Genomic DNA, 21487 nt, shown 5'->3' with positions numbered 1-21487 from the left:
TGGCCCTTTTAATTTTCTCCCTGCATAACTTCACAACATCCTTGTAGTCCTCTTGAGTTGCCTGGCCCTTTTTCCAAAGGTCAAACTCTCCTTTTTTTCCCTGATTTCCAGTCAAAGCCCTCTGTTCAGCCAGGCCATTCTTCTTCCCCAGCAGCTTGCCCCAGCCTGCTCCTGTGCCTTTAAGCTTTACTTCTTGAAGAATGTCCAGCCTTCCTGGACTCCTTTGCCCTTCAGGACTGCCTCCCAAGGGTCTGTCAACCAGGCTCCTAAACAGGCCACGATCTGCTCTCCAGAAGCCCAAGCAGCAGTTCTGCTGACCTCCCTCCTTACTTCCCCAAGAATTGAAAACTCTGTGATTGCTGTGCCGAAGACAGCCTCCAACCATCACATCACCCACAAGTACTTCTCAGTTCACAAACAGAAAAACTTAGGTAACAGGAGTCATCCTGCTGGTTGTCACCGCTGTTGCTCCTGCGTTAGCTGTACTGCTCTAAGGCACACTTTGCAAGGGTGGCAGAACTGAATCCCTAGTTCCACTGCTCTGTTTAGGAAAACCATCCCACTCCTAAGATTAGGATGGATTAAAAGCTAGCAGAAAGCTAGCAATCCCTTGTTGCCTGACTATGCCTCTGCTAGAGTTGGAAAAAACTGTTTGAGAGGAGTTTATTATTTATTATTTTTGAACTTTTGAGCAAGCCTTCTAGCAGAGAGGCTTCAGGACCTGCCCTGAGCACCCATTTACACCTACAACCCCAGACAGAAAACGTGAGCACACTGATAAGGTGGTGCAGGTGCACCGAGGCCTGACAGAAGCTACGGCTGCACTGCAGGCTGCCTGCCATCACAGCTTTTTATTTCTGCATTATTATTGGGCAACACTAAGGTGTGTATTAAGACAGCCTGCCAAGATAAATTAAAGGTCTGCTGGCCCTTAACAAGAAACAGTATCCCCACCCTTGACTTAGAGGTTACAGGTGACACTGCACATTATGTTCACCTTGCTTTTGTCTTCTGCCTGAAGTTTAGATGCACTAAAATGTAATGATGAGCAGTCATGCATGGTTTAGACACTTGGCTCCCAGTATCAGTAGATGCCCAGTCCTACAGCACAAAGACCAACCAGGGATCTCTTCACGCAAGTTCTGTGAACAAAAGACCGTGCTGCCTCCTTTGGCAGCGGGGACACTGGCTGCATATTGTTAGTTTGTGCACCGCTGAGAAAACATATTGCCACCATTCAGCTGCGCAGGAACTCCAGCCACCACGCAGGGGAATGCTATACTGAAAACCTTCACAAATTTTTGTTGGAAGCTGGCCACATGGAGTTGCGGTTGTTACCGGGTGCAAATGCAGTGACTTTATCCTGCGGCATGCCGAGTGTTTAAGTCTTCCAAATAAATTCCTCCACACTCCCCTTAGGGATGACCTATCATCCCAAACAAGAAAACGCTTTCCCACCCTACCTCTGGACGAGGAAAAAGCAGACCACCTCCGCCACACTCTCCCTCCCCCTACAATTTAAGAGTTGTAGATCCATGAAATCAGGACATACACATGGGGATCATCCCATGCATCATTTCCAGCCCTGACTTTTCCAGTTTGAAAAAAATGAAAGATAAAGTTACTGAACACTTCAGGGATCAGCATGTATCATTAAGCCCTTTTGCTAACTGGTGTTTGGACCGTGCAGAGCCTTGATCCCTGACAACAGGGCTTCCATGATGGAAATTTTGGCATCATTAATGACAGAATCGCTGCTTCTTGATGTAAACTGCATAAGGCTGCACGGCCAAATTCCTGCAGAACTACTGGAAAGTTGTTTTTTTGACCAGTTCAGTTAGGCCAGCCCCTTTTAGCAGCCTCCTTGCACTAAACCATTCAAAGGGCTTTATATTTTTTAATAAAAAACGCCACACCAATTGTTTTAAGTCACCTACAATGGAACTCAGGTTATCATTCACTTGATGCAAGCAAATACAAATACTAATCTCATGAATAGTATAAATCAAAAGCATTTACAAGAAAGATACCCTCTGAATTCACAGAAGCAAACAGATTTGACTGAACTTTGCGCTTTAAGGAGTAACATCTAAAAATAGGTGGTGCCAGCTATGCAAGAATTTAACGAGTAGCAGCCAGTGTTGTGCTTCTGAGAGATCTGGTCAGTTTTTAAAGCATCAGAGTTACCAGAGGAAGTGAGTACAGGTCCTTGAGATCCAAAAATCTCAGGTTGATCACCTCCTCTTTTAATTAAAGTACCACATACCTAAGAAGAAAAAAAAAGAGCTCACCACACTGAAACAAAGAGACTAAAGCACACTTGGAGATACATGCCACCATTCAAGCACAGAATGAAAAGTGCATTTTGAAAGTCTAACAGTACATGCCACACAGAAGATATCACTCAGAAGCACTTATTCGCCATCAATTTCTCCACAGGCTAAGATTTTTGATAGATATTTTACTGTACCTTCTAGCTGTACAGATCAGAGACCTGAGAACATAAAGGCCCTTCAATTATCTTACTGCCCTCAGCCTGTGAGACTCTTACAGGTATAGATATGGTTTCACCAGTGCCCATTTATGCTTACTTCATTACCAAAGACTCAACCTCTTCTTCTTGTAAGCCTTCCCTCACTCTTCAGACACAAAAGAAACTTTCGGTCCCATCTAAAAACTTGAGGCAAACAAGGGACAATGCATTTCTTCATTTTCAGCACTGGAAATCCGTGGGGAAAAAAAAAAATGGCATCAAACCCTTTTGAACAATGTTATTAAGCGTTATCAAAGTAACAGTGCCTCCAGGGACGTATTCCAGCCTGTTCCCAAGTACTGTCCCCCCAGCACCAAAACGAAGGGACACCACACACCTCATCTGTCAGCGCTGGAGGAGAGCTGGCAAGAAAAAAGGTCTCAGAAACTGTACAAGCAATTAAACTGGAACTGAATGGAAGTAGGTAAATCACTACCATCAAAGCATTAGAGTCACATAAAGGAACACAGGTGAAGAGGCTAATAAAAATGCTCCTCTAGAAGTGAATACAGCTGAAATATACGGTTTTCAATAAAGGCTTAAAAAAAGGAGACTCGGGAGAGGGGCTGCGAGCAGCTCTCCTCCTCCTGCCTCCTTCCACCTCCCAAAAGGTACCATAAATCGCAGTTATCCTACACCCCCCCCAAAAAAAAAACCACCACCCAAACCAGTATTAAAAGATTTTTGCCCAGCAGACAGCAGCTTCAAGTCCCTAAAAAGTTTATGCAGGCATCAAACTTTAACTACAGATATTTCTTTTTCGACCCCCTCCCCCTCTGCAGATTCCCCCTCCTTTTTCAAACGGGAAAAGTCTGCAAGGAAGGAGGGAGGACGGACAGGGGAGAGAAGGCAGGAATGAAAGGCGGCCCCGACCCGCTGCGAGCGGGGCGCAGGCAGGCACCAGGCTTCGGCTCCCTACCTGGAGGGTCCATTTCAATGTAAAATATCAGCTCAGTGGAATAGGGCATCATCACTTCCCTCCAGTCCGTGTCATCGCGGTCCATATCCCACACCGTGTTGTACATCGCGGCGGTCAAGTCCCGGCAGGTTTATAAATAAGAGATTGGCGTTCTCGGCTTTTAATGGCGGGGGGGAGGGAAAAGGGGGTGGGGGGGAAGCCGAGAAGAATCCACCCCCTTCTAAAACAACACTTCTAGCAATAAAAAAATAAAAATCGCACAATTAAACTTAAAAAACCCCCACTAAACAAGCCACCTCAGCAGCTGCCCTGCAGGGACTAAAATAGGTAGTTATATATATAATATATATAGAGTGCTTCTTTTTGTTTAAAAAGACACCTTTCCACAGAAAAGCCACTTTCCTGAATTCTCTCTAAAAATCGCCATTTCCGGAGTATTTTTAAAACACCAGGCTGAAAGGGAAACAAAACCCACACACAAAAGCGGGGAATGGGGTGGGAAGAAGCGGATAAAAAGGGGAGATTTCGGTCTCTGGATGAGTTCTTTCCGCCGGCGGAGGAGGAGAAAGGAGGGGGCGGCGGGCAACAATAACGGCGGGCGCGGGGCGGGCGCGGAGCCCGAGGGGAGCGGGGGGCGGCGGGGGCCGCTCGGCCCGCGGTCCCCGCCGGCTGGGCCGGGCTCAGCGCCGGGCCGGGCTCGCCTCAGCGCCGGTCAGACAGCCCGCGGCGGCGTCGCCCGCCGTGCCCAGCTAGCAGCCCCGTCCAGCCCCGGGCGGCTGCGGCGGGTCGCGGCCCCGGGCTCTCTGCGGCGACGCCGGCCCCGCTCGGTTTCATTTTAAGAGGCTCTGAGGGGCCCAACCGTCGCCAACCGCCTCTTGCCGAGGAGACCACGCCCCCCGGCGCCGCGCGGGAGGGGCACCGGGGCGGGGCTTCGCCCCGGCTTTTTAACCCCTTCGAGGCGGACGGGGGGGGGTGTCCATGCGAGCGGGCGCTTCAACGGGTCAAAGGAGGGGGTGGGCAAAAAAAAAAAGCAGAAAGGGGGAACCGTCTCTTTTCACGCCGCAAAACGTGCCCAGTAAGAAAGTTTGGCACAAAACAAAAATCCATTTTCACCGCTTTTCTAGCTTTTCCCTGGCTCCTTTTCGCCACTTCGGCCGCCCCTCTCGCCGCCTTTTCCTAGCGACGCCCCCCATCAGAGGAGAGAAGGGAAGGTGGTAGGTCCCTAGGCTGGCCTGTCGCCAAGGGGCTGCTGCCGCGGAGCACGCGCGGGGGGCGGGGGGAGCCGAGCCCAGTTGCCAGAGCTGCTGTCTTTGTCTGAGGGAGCAGCGAGCGCCGCGATTGGCCGAGGGCTCCGGGCAGCTCACCCAATGAGCTGGCGGCGAAGCCGGCCGGCTCGATGGCGATTGGCTGGGAGCCCCAGTTACTAAGCGGGACAAAGAAAGGAGAGCGCTGACGGGGGAAAAGGGGGGACGGGGCTGAGGGGGCGCGCGGGGAGCCCCGGGTCCCGCACCCCGGCTTGACCGAGCCCTGCGACCCCCCCCTCCCCCCCGGTGCCGCCGGCCCCAACGCCACCACGCCACCGGTGGGGGTACGCCGTCTGCCCATACCGACGGCAGGCTGCACCCACCCCCCGGCCGGCGCCCCGCAGCGCCGGGCCTACCTGCTGCGCTCCAGCCTGGGCCGCCCCCCCCGTTGGGCATGGGGTGTGTGGGAGAGGGTCTCGGCCCAGGCCCAGCAGGGGAGGGTCCTTTGCAGGTAGAGCCGCTGTCCCCGTCCCTGGCTGGGGCCTGGGTTGGCCGACCACCCCCCGCACCACGTCCCAGCTACCTGCCCTGCTGCTGCCGCCAGGTACATGGGCTCTCCTTACTTCTGCAGGTCCCAGGCGGCTGCCAGCGCTGTATTCCAATTAATAACCTGCGCGTTTCAGAGGGCATCATAACCATCCGCTAAATGGAGTGTGAGCCCCGGGGAAACCCAAAGCTCTCTCTAGCGACCTAACCGGGGGGGGGGGAAGCACCAAAGCAGATGGTTTCCTCTTGCAAGCTTTGGGATAAATCTGAGATGCAAACACACCCAAAACTGAACCTCAGCCTGCCTGCCAGCCACATCCCGATGGCCAGACCCTGAGCCCACAGGCACTGGCAGGAGGCAGAAATGCAGCCAGCTCAGCAGCCAGCCTTGGTCTTAGCACAGTGAAGCGTCCTTAAAGAAAGGCAAAATGACAGCTGTTGAGAAATTAAGGAAAAGCCCTTTCTGGAGGCTTCCAACCAATGTCGCAGGCATAAGCACAGACAAGCACCTTGATCTGCTGTGGAGATGTCAGGGAGTGTTAGAAAACCAAGCACCAAAGTTGTCCGCTTTATTTGCACTTTAAAGCACGGAAGAGTAAGTTATGAATAATTTCTTCTGCTCTAGCACTAGGTAGACAGCTCCTGAAAACATATTCCTGGCTTAGGTGAACCGGAGGGTGTCTGCAACATTGAAGAACTGAAAGACTATACCCAACGTAAGAGTATGTGGGAAGAGCTGGGCACAGAGGATCTGAAGTTTGCTGATGAATCACAACTTCCACGGCAAGCAATTGAGAGCAGTGCTGCTCCAGTAATAGAGCTCCTTGAGGGACAGACAGCTGCAGAGGAGCACAGGGCTTTGAATCAAACAACTCACTGTAGATAAATTAATTTTATATTCCCATCCACAAACTCTGATTAATCCATGATAACCAGATATGATTCCTTTTTCTAATTTTTAAATTAAATTTCTTGGGTTGATACCATGTATCAGCTCAAGCTCGCTCAAAGTGAAATGCCCTCCTTGGAAGCACACCCCTCTCCCCTAGTGAAGTTTAGGTTGGTACCTGGTACAAACCATCAGCTGCCCGCCGACAGTGTGCGGGACAGGGTTGCAGAGCAGCCCTACAAGCGCTGGGCGGTGGGCACAGCTGGAGGTCTGGTTGCCCGTTTGCAGACTCTGCGGAGCTGAGAAATGGGGCTGCTGTCCCTACCGCAGCCCCCAAACTTGGATTAGCAGCTCTGGCGGTGGGGGGAAGGAGGAGGCAGGCTCGAGTTGAAATTCATTTTCCCCCTTCCTGGACCTCATTGTAAGTTCCACCCACATAAGACCTAATTACTTGGCTTTTATGCTGGCAAAGTGGATTTCATCCTTGCTGTTTCCCATGGTGGTTGCTTTCATTTTCATGGCGGCACTGATGGTTACAGCTTATTGATGTTTTCACTTTAGTGATTTGAAGCAGAATACATTTTGTTATTAGCACTGGTTTCTCTCATTGCTGCTTTAATCAAAGATGCAATTTAAGGCAAAGGATTGTGTGTAATGGTAAACAGTAGGATAATGCCTTGAGAGAACAGAATATTAATGTGTTTTTATTTCTCAAAACTGTGCTTATGATATACCCAGGATTACTTGGCTCCCGACACGCATGCATGGGGCGCTCCCTTTCCTACCACACTGCCTGTCTCACAGTAGGGGTGAGCGGCCGTGTGTATGTGCGTGCTGGGGCGGGGAGAGGGAGGCACATGTGCTGCATTACGCACTGCAAAATCCTCTCTGCCTGTGCGCCTCAGCTCCACGGGCACAAAGTCTGAGCATCCAGCATCACAGCAGTGCCCTCGGAGAACAGAAACAAAACCGGGAGCATGCTGAGCGCTCAGGGATGCTCAAAGTCTGACTGAGCACTAGATCACCCCAAGTTGGGAAAAACTACATTCAAACACTGAAATAAAATAATGATGATAACGACAATGCTTGAGCAGGGGGGGCACAGTGCTTGAGAAGGGGTCCTGGTGCCCCACGCTAAGGCTGAAAGGCAAGAAGCAAGCACCGCATCTGCTGCCTCCCCAACATCCCTGCGTCGATGGTCATGCATTTGCTTGCTTTCATTTCCTTGGATCTGGCAATTTGCATTTCAAGGCAAGATTAAATATTGAAGTTTTGAGCGCTTCCATGTGCTTCAGGAGGAGCCGAACGGACCCGTGCTGGAACAGGCTGAACATAGAAAAGCCATTTGTGCCAAACTGCTTGGTTTCCTCTTTGCCGAGCCATGATAATGTGATATCCGACAGCTGAATGTAGGCCACAACAGACTTTTATAGTTGGAGGGGTGGAGGAGGGAAGGGGGCTGAATCCACAGTGCTGCCAGCCACACGCACTAAAATGATGAGAGATTTTTGGGTCAGGCTGGAGACTGCTGGCCACTCCTGAGATCCAAATATTAGCTTCACCATTAGCACAAGCTCAGGGCCTGCTGGAGGGGAGCTTGTAGAAGGTAGAGCTGCATTTGCGTCAGAAGGGACGACTCCTTGGCTGACAGTAAATGCTACATGAAAATACTAGCCTTGCGCTGCTCAGGCGCTGGGACCTGTGGTGTATCTGCCATAACTGGTGGCCAGCTTCCCACAGGGGCAGCCACATCTTGCAAGTAACAGCACGAGAATGACCAGTTGCGGCGGTCTGGTTTAGTTAAAGGATTATTCCTGCCTGTTTCTCACCTCCTGGTGCTGAGAAGACAAGGGAAGGCAGGAAAGTTAGTCTGCTTTGGCTCAGACGCTGCCTCTGGGGTCTTGGCATGGCTCAGTGCAAGCTAAACTCCTCCTCTGGGGCTTGCTGGTAAGAGAAGAGGTGGTGGGAAAGGCAGAGGTTCATCCTGTCTTCCTGAACCAGCGTCGTGCTGGCACCAGAGGGGATAGTGCAAGCACCATCTTTCCCTTGAATTGTACAGTCTGAGCCCCGCAAGTATCCCAGGACCACAAAGCGTTTGCCACCAGATTAGGAGTATTAACCCTGCGAGGGTGAAGTAGCAGGAGTTTCCCTCCCTGTATCCTCCTGCACCTTCATGTGAAATCTAGTGGGTGCTTTTAACCTGGACTGCACTGCCTCTTCTGTGCTTTGGAGTCATTTTATGTCCTAACAGGCTGTAAAACAGTTGCCTCACTCCACCCCAGATGTGGCCGCATTTCTGTGGTGAGGAAAAGCTCTGGCAAGTGTGCCCAAGTCGGGTGCTCTGGTTTGAAAATTACACATTGCGTTAAAAACCTGTATTAAAGAATAATATGCGGTCTGCAAAAACATTCAAATGAAACACTTCAATGTTAGGAAGTGTCTTATTTACAGCTGTTGGAGCAGCCCATGCCCTCTTCCCTCCCATGTCCATGAAGGAAAGGGGTTGAAATAGGGGCTCACGTAGCACAATGCATGCACACAGAGTTGAGCTTGCGAGGAATCATACATTAGGCATTTCCTAACTTAAAAGCACTTGGCTTCACATGGTAAACAACATTCTTTTAACATAGGAAATAACATTAAAAAAAAAAGCTCTTTTAAATAAATGTCTACAACGTAGGTTATTGCAGCTGGACCTAAGGTAATCCTCAGCAAGGCTTGGACTGGCCTTTCCTCACTGCTCCAGACGTTTCTGCCCCAAAAACTGCAGGAGTAACGGTTGGGGCTGGAAGCGGAAAGCCGCTCTCCTGCGAAGGGAGAGGTGGTGCGTGTGGCTTTTGCAGCCAGACAGTGTATGCCAACCCCGTGCTCTGCCCACTGGTGTCTGGGGTGGACACGTCTGTGCCAAAGGGTGCCCAAGGACGGGTGTGTGATGGAGTGGGCACAGGCGGGTGAGGGAAAGGACACGCCGCGCTGAGCTGTGCTGAATTGCTGCTTTGGCAGACAGCACCGGGCCAGCTCTTTAGAAAGTTCACGTTCAGTTATTGTTTTGACAGGCTGCCAAAGTTTTCCTGAGGAATGCAGGCAGCAGAAGGGAAATGGTGATTTTCAAACTTTTTTTTTTTTTTTTTATAACTCAGCCAAACCAGAATGGAATTTCATGGGAAAAGTGAAAGGTACATCTCTAGCCTCAGGGCATCAGCGCTGCCAAATTTCAGAGGCTGGCTCCGAACAATGGAGGTGTCGGAGCATCTCCAAAGCGGCGCACACTTGCACGCACTCACGTGTGCTCATGCACACTCACACTGGAAGCATCTTCTCTAATGATCTAACAGCAAGTGCTCCCACCCTGCACCCAACGCCCCCAGAAGACTGACATTAACCCACAGCACTTAAAAAAAATAAAAGAAGCATCCATGGTGTGAAAGCAGAAGACAAAGCCTGTTTGCAGACGATGAAAGGTTTGGGACATGGCCTTAGGAGGACGCTTAGGTGCTCTCCCCAACCCGATCCCAGCCTGCAGCCAGCTGTGCACGGCAATTCAGGGACCCTGCAGCCATGAGGAGACCCCCCCCTTCTCCCCCACTCTCGTCACTATGTCAGTCCCAGAGCCACAGGGTATTTCTGCAGGTCTTCCTACCCCTAGGAAAGGCAGGAGGTTGCAAGATCCCCCTCTCCTCCTCCTCCATGGAGGTGGCAGGGCAGCTGGTGAGCCGGGGTCCAGCACTGTGGCACCCTGGGGTCTGCGGGGCCGTGGAACCAGGCTGGGGAGCTGCCAGTTACCTTATATTTTCCAGTACGCTAATTTCTCTTGTCATCTTGCCAGTGACAAACAGAGAGAGTTAAACAGAGCAATCCATTAAAAAAGCTGCCTGACAGACCGATTGTTAAGGGTTTCAGCGATCCCCATTTACACTGGCTTGAAAAAAATTTTGCCTCGAGCAGCTCCAATTACAGAATTATCGGACCACACTCCAGTCCCTTTGTGCACTTCGCATCTCTGTCATCGTTCCAGGCCTCTCTATTTAGTCGCTTGGAAATGGTGAGCAAAATGGAAGGAGACTTGTAACAAGTTCAGAGAAATTAGAGGGGGAGAAAGAGAGAGAAAAAAGCCGCACCCCCCCCAATTCTAATGTCCTAAACCAGGACATTTTTGAAATGTAACACTGTATAGGAATTTAAAATATTTTTCACTTCCTCTATTCATTGCTTTAATGCACTGGAACTACTTGCTCAGATTTTTTTTTCTCCAAGGAATGTACAATAACCACTCTGTAAATTCCTCAGGTCTGATTTTAAAAGGAACTGTATAACTTTTTTCATGGAGGAAAGAAATAATCCCGATACCTTCCTGCAATAACTCTTTTCTTTTTAATAAACATGGCAGCGCATGTTTTGATCACAGCCAGCAACGCAAGCAGCAGGAAGAGGAAATCAATGGCACATCTAGGAAAAGTGAGGTCTCATCCCTGCTCTGCTCCCATCCCACTTAGTGACCTTCAGGCTGAATTGCCAGTATGAGTTTGAAGGTGGCACCATTCCCGGTAGGCGGAATTCTGGAAAAGCCCAGATGATTGGTCACTTCTGCAAATGCAAATCTTGAACTCTGTAGATTTGTTATTATGATGAATAAACCCTCCAGCACAATAGTTCTCCTGCCCTGGGATGCAAAGCTGAAGGTTTCCCTAACCCTTCACCCATGGCAGAGCCAGGCACTGTCACCCGTGACACAGCATCTACGTGACACGGACGTTATGACCACAACCAAACATGACCTCACCTATTTATCTTCCAGCAAACTCTTCCCTTCCTGGCCTTCTGAAAAATTTTATGATCCCATAGCTAGTGTTATCCCAGTACTAGTACCCTCATACATCCATAACGTATTACCCATGGTAGAGAAAACACTCCCCTTTTCTTGCAGCGGAGATTATCTTTTTCCCAGGGAGGATAAGTGAGCAAAGCCATCCCTAGGTACTGCTGGGGGGAGGCTGAGATCAAGGTTCAGTGCTAATGCATGAGTGAATGCTTGCTTCACTCTGGCCCGTAGCAGAAGGAAGTTTCTCATGGCTGAGTCCCCAGTCCTGCCATGGGACTCCCTTGTCCCCGTCCCCTTCCCTGGGATGTGGTGGAGCTGAACCATCACTCTTCGGGTCCAGGGAACCTTGCTGCAACGCATCCATACTCAGGAGCTCTGCCCAGCCGCACTAATGGAGACTCCCACCCAAGGTTTTGGGTGGAGATCGAAAGCGGGAGAAAAAACCCCATAACAACCCAGGGAGTTCTCAGGGGTATTGAAAAGTCATCTCATTTCTTATTAATCGCTTAGGCCAAGAATTCAAACATCAGCAGTGTGTTGGCTGGGGTTGTTTTCCTTGCAGTTATCCACATGCAATTCATGCCTTGGAAAATGACCCATTTACCATCATGCATTGTTGCTTAGCTACACGCGCTTTCCCTCTAAGTTTTCCCAAATGGAAACATGGCTCTATTTGCTTTGGAGATCATTTTCCCTGGCTTTCTTTGCTTTACAGTAAATAAGCGCAAGAAGAACAGCCTCTGAACGCTAAGCGGGGAAATAAAACAAACAGCGCAGGGTAGGGTAATAATTTAAAAACCAGCACATGAACGCGGTGCCTTCCTTGCCCAGCCAAGCTGATGGGCAGGGAGGGCTTGAGCAAAGGCAACTTGCAGGTCAGCTTCTTTAAGCCCCTTTTTTGCTGTCTTTTGCATTAAGGTTCTTCCCCTGCTGAGATTTCCAGAACTGAAGGAGGAATGTGGTTGAATAGTGCTGGGTTCCCAAAGAAGAATGTTAATTTCCTGGAGGACTGGTAGGACTTCAGGGCACTGACAACTCTGTCTCTGCTGACACGCTTGCCTTGTGGAGTCCCAGGCATCCTCTAGAAACAGGGAGGAAAGCACTTCCCTCATCCCTGCAAACCACCACAATGCTTTGCACCACCAGATGGGACTTTATCACCATCAAACCCCAAAATTTCACAGATTCACTAAGTCCTGGCTGCAGTGGCGTGGCTGTTGGTGTGCACATGCTGGCAGATCAGTCACCAGGTAAATCCTCCAGCCATTTGCTGGAAGCCTGAGCCCATCAGTGCCTGCACAGCACAGATGTCCTCTAAGTGTGCAACAAATCCAGAGCATTTGGAAGGCATCAGCTTTACTGCCCGTGCACAGAGGGAATGCGCAGCACATGTGTGGCTGGTCCCCTGCCTCCCAGGAGCATTGGTCTTGCTAAGCACGTGCTTTAGGGCTGAGCTGTGCTGGCATGGTGCTTGCGTCCAGGATTTCCAGATGTCCAGCAGTTCTTCTGTTCCTTGATGATCAAACAAAACTTGCGACATCTTCAGATTTTACTGAGGACAAAGCTTTTGGGTAAAAAGGCAGCTAGGTCTCTCTCACAACACATAGGCTGGTAGACACCAAAGTGCAAAAACTTTTGTTTCTCGGTGCCATGAACATGTGCTGGATGTGAGCTCTTTGCAGAGCATAGGCAATGCCGGCAGCCGCCAGAGAGCTGGGTGCCTGCAGCTTCCAGGAGGAGTGGGGCACCCTGAAGGGTGAGCACTTGCACTGCTGGGCAATGCTTCTGACAAGGCATAAAATGGGTATTGTCTCCAAAAAGAAAAAAGGGAGAGACAAAGTAAATAGTGCGATACTGATTACCAGGCCAACAGGCTGGTCTAAGGTTTAATACGATAGTTTCCAGGCAAAGAAGCTGCCAGAAAGTGAAGAGGGGTATTGTACCTATGCAAATCCCGGCCAGTGGGTTAACGCATCCCAAACACTGCGTGCTCTGTGAGACCTGTCAGCACCTGAAGAAGCCACCTTTACCTCCTCACTGTTTGGAAGCCCTTATCTTGCTTTGACTAAATGTACACAATACAACTTTGTTTTAGGCGATACCTCCCAGATGAATGTCCCCTTAAAAGTGCTTTGAGGAATTAAATGAGAGAAAACAGTAGGAAGAGGAGAGGCAGGGGAAGGAGAGAAAAGCTTGCTGCTGCACTACAGAGGGCAAACTAAAAGAGGTGGATACTAAAACCACTGAACAAGGAGCCAGGAGCAATGTCAGACTGGAAGAAGCAAATGGGTGACCAGCCTCCCAGCCACCAGAGGCAGCCCAAGATGCTGGCTCAGTCCCAAAGCAAATATCCACCCACCAACCCCTGTGCCCCTGCAGCAAGGATGGCGATGCTGTCACCTGCAGATGCTGTCCGGATCTGCGGCGCTCCGGTTATCCTGCCCCTAGCTCTGCACATACCAAGCTCACGCACATCATCCTCATCCTCACGGCACAAACCCACCGCCCTGGCTCCCTGCAGTGCGTGGGTTTCAGCACAGGCATTTTGGGGAGCCCAGCGGGCGAGGGGATCAGCCAGTGTGTCCTCTCCTTCCTTTTGTTGTTGCAGTCCTGCAGCTGAGGCCAAATTCTGCTTCTTGCACTCCCCTCTGCAGTTGATGGGGAGATGCCATGTCGCTCATGCCCTGGGCAAAGGGGTAGAGGCCTGCTCTTAGGAAGCGTGAGTGTCTCCTAGCCAAAGCCACTGCTGTGGGCAGTGGCAGGGACTGGGGCACGGCTGGTGCAGAAGGCAACGGGAGGGCCAGCACAGCCATGTTTGTGGGACCGCAGAGCTTGGCTGTCAGGGGGAAGGTAGCACGGATGGCCAAGAGCTGCATCCATCACTCAGGGTCACTGCAGGCTGGGCACCTGCCTGAGGTCTTGGACCTGAATCAGGCTAAGGGCAGTTTTCATGAATGAAAATCGTTCTGGTTTTATTGTCTCTGAAAACCTGGAAACACCTGCCTGTTGCTTAGAGAAATGGCAGGCAGGCAGGATAAGGGTCTGGCAGCACCTCCCGTTCACCCCACATCCTTCCTAGGCACCTTTTGGGGCTCAACCCTGCCAGCACCCGGTGCCCCCTATGGTTGGTTTGGAGTTGACCCTGTGAAAATCAAACATCAAAAGGGCTCTTTGAGCAAGGGCTATTTCCACATCAAATGCCTACCTCCAGTCCTGAGCCGTTGCAGAGAGAGCTCTTCATAAAAGGAGAGGGAAGATTAATATTATTTTTCAAAAGTATAATAGGAGGTTTGCACTCTCTGAGCTCTTCAGAGTTGGTTTTTGCACAAAGCCAGAACAATTCCAACCCCAAAGGAGAGAGAAAAAATAACACATTAGAGGGGGTTACAAATGTCTGAAAAAATGGCTGGTCTGAATAGAAACGTTTATGTCACCACCACTTTGGGGGCTGGAGGAGACTACGGCTGGGAGAGTCTGACTTTCTCATGGGGATGTGTGTCCTTCATCCTCACTTGGAGCAGCAGAGTTGTTCTGGTTGTCTGCTTGAGCATGGGGAGCACAGGGAGGTGGGGAGAGAGATGGGCTGTTGGAGTTGCAAACTGGTAGGAGGGGGAAGGAGAGGACAAGGGGTGCAGAAGATGCCGGGAGCACCCTCTTGGGAAGTGGAACAGGGGAAAGCCTGCTGCCAGGTACAACCCTGGCCCAGCAACTGGCCGGCAGCATGCCTGGACCACAGCATGGCTCTGCCTTCGAAAGGCACCTCCGACCTCAACATCTTCCTCTTAAAAACATGCCATAGCATCACAGGGGCACCACATCCCAGCAGCCTTGACAGCAAGTTTCTGCTCTGTGAGCATGAGCAGTTGGGCCAGATGGGTGTATAAACAATTATTTGATCACTTCCACTGCAGGAACTTACTTGAAAAATACCTCCAATTCACAAGCTTGTAGCCTGCTTCTGGAAAACCAGACTAGAAGCAAGCTCCCACACTGGAAAATCCCTTTCCTGTGTCTGCCATGCATCCTTTCCTGTGCTGGGAAGGGTTGGCCCAAGTGCAGAAGACACCATGGGGCTGGCAGAGCTGCTCTGGGGCAATGCCGCCAGGCCTCTGGGTCCGGTGTGGCAGGGCTCAGCATCTGGAAGGTGATCTGTCCTTTGGCAACTTAGTACCCAGTTTACTTTGTGCTTCTTGGTCATTCAACAGACGGGGCTGAATCTCTTGCTAGCATGTACCTCACCTTTCTCTGGACTCGGGGTGCAACTGTGAAGTGAGGTGTGGGACAGTCCTTGCAGCCCCAAGCCTCACAGTGACCAGTGATATGAGACCCTCAGTGGTTTTCACTTAACAAGTGGGTAGGAAGAAAATCCTTATGGGTAAGGGAGAGAAAAATGCAAAACGTGATCCTGAGGGCTCAGAGAAACAATTCTGGTTAAGCCAAATCTTGCCTTTTCCCAATGCTTGGAGTCGCCCATCCATGAAGAGGGCTGGAGCAAGCATCTTCACCATGTAAAGCCCACATAAGCCCTTAAAGAAATGCTTGAGTGGCACTTCAGGTTCATCTGCTGGCCGCCGCAGGGGCAAAGATTTCCCATTCACCCAAGAAAGCAGAAAATATCCCCCAGTCCCTCTGCTGGAGATTGCAGCCGATGGCTGGAGGGCAGCAATGGGAGAAAGAAGGAGCAAGATGGTGGCTGGGCAGCGGTTTGTGGGACCGTGCTGGCAAGCACTGAGTGCCCCAGCATCCTTCCTCACCGGCTTTCCTGCACACCCAGACCCGAACCAAGAGGGGGTGACAGCAGATGCAGATCCTCTCCCTGAGACATCAGCTGCGGCTAGGAAGGAGGGGAAGTCCTGGGAAAGTGGCTTCGTGCCGATGACAGAGGCTGACACACGGCGGGTCAGTGCTGGGAAAGCCAAGGGGCGCGCTGGAAACAGGAGACGCCTGTGGCAGATGACTGTGCCGGTAGGATACAGCCGGTTTGCTGCCTGCGGGACTTCAAATGCTCTGCCCAAAACAACTTACTCAGATTTACTGTAAGCAGCAGCTGGGCCATCTATAGCTTGTGGTGAACATACCAGCCCTGCCTGCAGAAAGGGCCGCAGGAGCCAAGCTGGCCCCCTGCCTGGCAGGCTGGAGGAGAGAAGCGGGGGGGCTCTGCAGCCCTGCCGGCCTGCCCTGGCCCCCAGCCTGCGGGAAAAGCATTTCCCAGAGGTTGCTGCTGTTTGTTTGGGTGCAGGAGTTGAAGTTTGGTGGGCTGCTTGTTAGGGAAGGTGAGGAATACAAGTGGGTGAGGAATACAAGTGGGTGAGGAATACAAGTGGTGAAAGGGAGGGGTGGGCTCCTGGGTGTGTGTAACACACACATATACACACACATTGCACACACACTGGATCCTGCTTCCCTGCCTCTGTGCTGGCTGGAAAGCCCTGGCTGGGCCCATTCTCTTCATTTCTGGGGTCCCCATCCCGCTCTGGATCCTATGGAGCTGCACCCACAGGCAACAGGCCTGCCAGGGCTGGGCAGGGGAGCAGGGTGTGCATGTGGGGGGGGTCCCACATCTTGGCATGGGATAACCCCCTCCTGCCTGCAAACCTGCTTCTCTCCACAGCCAGGTCCTACTCTTTGCAGCCTGATCGCACACACCCACTTGCCACCTCATAGCCTCAAAATACAACTGTTTGACCCCAGTTGGAGGACCCCCACGTCTGCGTGCCTGACCCCGTGGGACCCACTCATCTGGGGCTGAATGCATGGGAGGAGGAGCTGGGAGGCGGGATGGTGCTGCAGGGATGGGATGCTCTGGCATGGCCATGGAACTCATCATTAGGGATGGCTAATTTTCAGCTCACACCAGGGCTAAGTCACCATGAATTCGGGGCTGCCAGTGAAGAAGGAAGCCTGCCTGACTTTTCTGACCTGTGGTCCAGCAACGCCCCCCCCCTTTCCCCTCCCACTACCCCAGCATGCAGCACTGTCGGTTTCCAAGGGGAAATTCAGGATGTTATTTCCCCTGCGAGGAGGTTTCGGCGGAGCCAGTGGCTGGTGGGGATGGCAGAGCACAGCTGGAGTTTCTGGTATTCAGAGACTCTGCATGGGTTCAGACCGGAGGGACCACTGCTGCCCATGGACATCACTGCTCAGCCCTGTGCCAAGCATCAGCTAATGAAGTGCAGCAGAGGCAGGAGCTCTGCACTTCAACTAGGAAGGCAACAGTCCCAAGAGAATGTATCTTCATCACCCAAAAGCTTTGGTGACCAAATCATGCTTGCTTATTCTCCCACAATAACCCCCTTCCCAGCACAGAGCTAGTTGCAGTGTCTTCATGCACCTGGCAGCATTTGTAGAGCTCACTCACCACAGGAGCAAACAGGAGGTGGCCATGAAACCTGCCTAGATGCCTTCAAAGTACTAGGGACACCTTTGATGTAGGATTTCAGGTGATTTCTGGAAGCTGACATGCAGGAAGCTAGAGCACACCACCGGAGGGGACCCCTGCCTGCCACCCCAGCCCTACGCACACAGTTCCTGCAGCCATTTTCCCCAAGACACATCCTGAAGGGCAGAAAACCTCTTGGTGGGGCTGGGACCCTGTGGGGCCCGATGTTCTCCCCCACTGGTGCATCTGCGGCTCCCACCACAGCCTGGGCTGTTGTGGCCAGCCTCCCCACTGCTGTCAGCTGCAGCCTGGTGCCCTCAGCCTGGTACAGGTCCCAGCGCCAAGTTTGGAAACCTGTGAGGGGGATTTTATCTCGCCAAGTGCTTTCTGCTCCCCAGCGTAACACTTGATGGCAATGCTGTGAAAACATTAACCTCAGATGGAGTGGCTACAGCTGCTGCCGTGCCCAGGGGACCCCCGAGCCCTGCACACTGGTTCCAGCGTGGTGGCACTGGGGTAGCTGGCTGTGCGGGCAGAGGAAAGGCAGGGAAAGCTCCAACTGTGGCAGAAACCATTTGAGTGGCTCAGCAAAGGCACGCAGAGACCATGCTGGGCTGGGTGTCACTGGATGGCAGCCGGCTCATCCCTGGGGCACCTGTGGCTGTGGCTGAGCTGGGAAAACCCCTGGCTGTGCCCAACTTCCAGCCTTTGTGCGAGGAGCCAGTGCTGGGATGGTGGTGGCGCGGTGGTGGCTGCGGCACAGTGGTGGTGGCGCGGTGGCCATCCACGTTGCCCTTGCCTGGGCTGCAGTGGAGGCTCACACCCCCTGCACCCCGGGAGGGGCTGCCAAGATGGAGGGAGACTGTGCGAGGTCTGGCCAAGGGGACTCGTTATGCCCCCCCGCGCAGCCGTGCCGGGAGGGAAATTTCCGATACTGCCTGATTCCCAGAAGTCGGGAGGTTTCAGCCCTGGCTCTGCTGTCTCGGCACATGCTTCCTTCCTGCCTCAGCCTACAAACCTGGCACTTGGGTCTTAGCACTGGCGGCAAGGGGCAAGACTGAGGGTGGGCAGCCCTTCAGGCCAGGTCCTGCGGAGCAGAGCCAGGCTCGCACCAGTGCCAACAGCCGCTCCAGCCCTTCTCTTGGCCCCTCTCCCAACTGAGCCGTCTTTGCTGGCAGATTGCTCCGGCGGGCTGCGGGCTGCTGCAGAGATGCTTGTGCCGGTAGCGCTGCTGGAGCATCGTGCTGCCTGACACCGGCCAGCTCGGTGACGTCAGCCTGTGCCGCGTCCCCGTCCCCCCGCCCCATAGCCTCCCACCAAAACCCCGTAATGGGGTACTGCGCTGTGGGATGCCACAGAGGTGTGCTGCAGGGCCAAGGGCCGGGATTTTTGTCTTTCCCCTCCCTGGCATAGAGGTGAAGCATCCTGCGAGGGAGTAATCATAAAGGGCTGGATCCTGCTTGCATGCAGCTGTGGTGTCAGTGCCCGCCAGCAGGCATCGGTACCCTGGGCTCTGAGGACTGATGGGCCTGACCCAGCTGAGGCAATGGAGAATGTGGCTGCTCTGGAGTGGGGTGGAGGAGGCAGGGGAGCCAGGGGACACCGGCTATGGGTGTCAGGAGTGTAGCTGTAGCCTGCAGCAGCCTCCCCCCACCGCCTGCCCCAGCCACCCAGCGCTGGCTGCGGATATTTTCTGTTCTTGCAAGAAATCCAGCTGAAAACAAGAGGGGCCGCACATGCCAGGTGACTCCTTCAGAGCTCTCACTTCTGCTCTGCATTTAAGCAGTGATTTTTTGCTCAAAAACGTCCAAATTTTTGCTCTGCACAGGCTCTGAATTTGAAGCCACCAGCACTGAGCTCCCAGGGAACAAAGGGCTCCCAGCGCCTGCCTCTCCTGCCTGTCCTGTCTGCGGGACTGGCTTGCCAGAAGAAAATTGAGTCTGGGGCTAAAACATCCAGCCCAAACCTGATGCGCCTGGGGTGGGCAGGCACTGACCCTGGCCCCTGCAGCCCCCCAGCACCAGCCTGGGCTTAACTCTCTCCTCTGCAGGAAGAGTTCAAACCTCCCAGTTAAATCCGGGAAGGAGTTAGCAAGTCTTTGTGGCAGGCGGATTAGAGGCAGAGGTAAATGCTCCTGCTAAGTGTAATCTGGCTGGTTAAAAGCTCAGCTCAGCCTCTATCCTAGCATTGTCTTTGCTTCTTATAAATATAGGAGACACTTCTGCAAACAGGGATTTTTCCTTTTGCCTATTTAGAGACCCAAGAGATTTGGGAGGGCCTTTCGCCCTCCTCCTCCTCCTCCTCCTCTCCCTAGGGTGTCATTAGGGTTTATTACCACCCCCCACCAGTGCCCTCTTCTCTCCAGGATGGGTTTGGCACTGGCAGCCTCTGATCCTGCGGGTGCAGCAGGAGGGGGATTACAGCTCGTGGAGCCGTGGGTCAGGGCAGGTGAAGGCAGCAGAAGCTCCTGGCACTGGGGGAATGGGGTTGGGGGCAGAGCCAGGGCCCTCTTTCACCCTGCAAGCTGCGGGTTCCTCCAGTTCGTTGCCCTGGGGAGCCCCCCTGGATGGGATGGGGCAGGGTCTGGGGGGACAGGGACTGGGAGGCTGGGGACTCTGCTTACTGTGAAGCATATAGGAACACAAAACAGAAATTTAAAAAAAAATCCTAACTATATAAAATTAGGTAAGTTACCTGGTTTTCTCTAAAAACCCCTATTCTGGAGCTGGTGGCACTAAGATGGGTGCAGGAGGGTGGCAGCTCCACCTGTGACCCTCCCTGCCCTGGCCATCCCACCCCATGGCAGGAGTGTCCCTGGGGCCCTGTCCTCACCATGCCCTGTGGGTGACAGAGGTTAGCCTGTCCCCTGGGCAAGGCTAACCAGCACCCACATGCCAGCCCCAGGAGCTCATGGGTGCCCTGGAGAGGGTCCCTTGTCCCCAGGACTGGAGGGTGTGCAGATGACCTCTCCTCAGGGATTATGGCCGGAGTGGGGGGCTCTCCAGGGGAGCATGAGGCAGGCAGGGATCAGGGGCTTACCAGGGATTAAGGTATTTTCCAGGCATTTAAACTAGTTGTCACGAACCCAGAGCTATCTAGGAACAAGTGACCTGGAGTACAGTGCCCAGGGGACAGGGGATAAGTGGGGGGAGAAGCTAATACCTGCCCTAGTCCCCACCCCAGGGCTTGCAGGGAGCAGAGGGAAGATGCTCACAGAGGCTTGGAAGCCTCCGAAGCCCCAGGGATGGCCCATGGGCCCCAATTCAGGGAGAGACAAAGACGTGCCACGCAAGGCTGGTGAGATGCATGCTGGTGGAGGAGAGGTTGGGGGGCTCAGAAGGGATAGCAGCAAGCCCCAGGGGGACAGCTGGGCACCGTGCCCTCTCCGGGGCCAGGACAGAGTGGTCCATCCCAGGAGGCATGAGGGCTGGGTGCCTGAAGGAGCTCGTTAACCTTAATCCTCCCTTGGATTAATGCTCAGGGGAGCTGGGGACAGTGGTTAAACCTGCAGGAGTGAGCCTTCGCATTGAGTGTGGCACTGCAGTGGGGTCATTGGGGCTCAGAGGGCACAGGTTAAGGGCAAGGAGAGGGGCAGGCAGTCCTGTGGCCTAATCTGACATCCAGCCTTGGATTTTGTGGGCATGTTCCTGGGCCCTGCCCTCCCTGGGAGCGAAGGGATGGGTGGCGTGATGGCCAGCTCCACACTGGGGTCACGTCTGGCAACGCTGCCCAGCTCTGAGAGGCTGCTGCTGGGTCTGGCTCTGCAGGGCCAGTGTGAGCTGAACCCTTTGGGATCAGAGCAGCCTGGAGGTGCCACCCTAAGGCAGAAACTGTCTGCTCTCAGAAGGATACTCTTCTGGGGGGATTCTGGGGGATGGGATGAAGTCTCTGGGATGAAATCCCTTTCTTGGGCTGAGCTGGCTTCCCTGGGGCTGCGCTTTCAGCCCAGCTCAGAGGAGTGATGCGACGATGCTCAGGGTTCCCCAAACAGCCCATGCTCCTACCCATGCAGACCCCAGGATGACCCCCTAGCTTGTGGCATTAGGAGGCACCCCACTCTGCAGCCACCAGCCACGCTGTGGGGCTTGCAAGCTCACACAGGGCAGTGCAGCCCAGCTGGCATCCCTGCAGATGGGCCACCTGTCTTCGGAGCAGCCC

The 21487-nt window shown here is 53.0% G+C and overlaps 2 protein-coding genes across 3 annotated transcripts in view; one reads left to right on the top strand and one right to left on the bottom strand.

Annotated features, from left to right (window-relative positions):
• The window catches only part of PIK3R3 (phosphoinositide-3-kinase regulatory subunit 3), an 83535-nt gene that overhangs the window by 31276 nt on the left and 30772 nt on the right, over positions 1 to 21487 (bottom strand). The window contains exon 1 of one of the 2 annotated variants that reach the window (XM_064455174.1): positions 3453 to 4338. The exons of the other annotated variant lie outside the window; for it this stretch is intronic. Coding sequence (XP_064311244.1) covers positions 3453 to 3558 — 106 coding nt within the window. The 5' untranslated portion in view covers positions 3559 to 4338. Of the gene's footprint in view, positions 1 to 3452; positions 4339 to 21487 lie in introns of those variants that run through there. 2 annotated transcript variants of the gene reach the window in all.
• TSPAN1 (tetraspanin 1) overlaps positions 19152 to 21487 on the top strand; it is a 45371-nt gene continuing 43035 nt past the window's right edge. The window contains exon 1 of the mRNA XM_064455176.1: positions 19152 to 19156. The gene's annotated coding sequence lies outside the window, so the exon portion shown is untranslated. The remainder of the gene's footprint in view (positions 19157 to 21487) is intronic.

Source organism: Phalacrocorax carbo, chromosome 6, assembly GCF_963921805.1.
Source record: "Phalacrocorax carbo chromosome 6, bPhaCar2.1, whole genome shotgun sequence".
In the NCBI taxonomy this organism is placed as follows: Eukaryota; Metazoa; Chordata; class Aves; order Suliformes; family Phalacrocoracidae; genus Phalacrocorax; species Phalacrocorax carbo.
The sequence above is the reverse complement of the archived record's forward strand: the minus strand, read 5'-3'. Positions and strand labels throughout refer to the sequence as shown.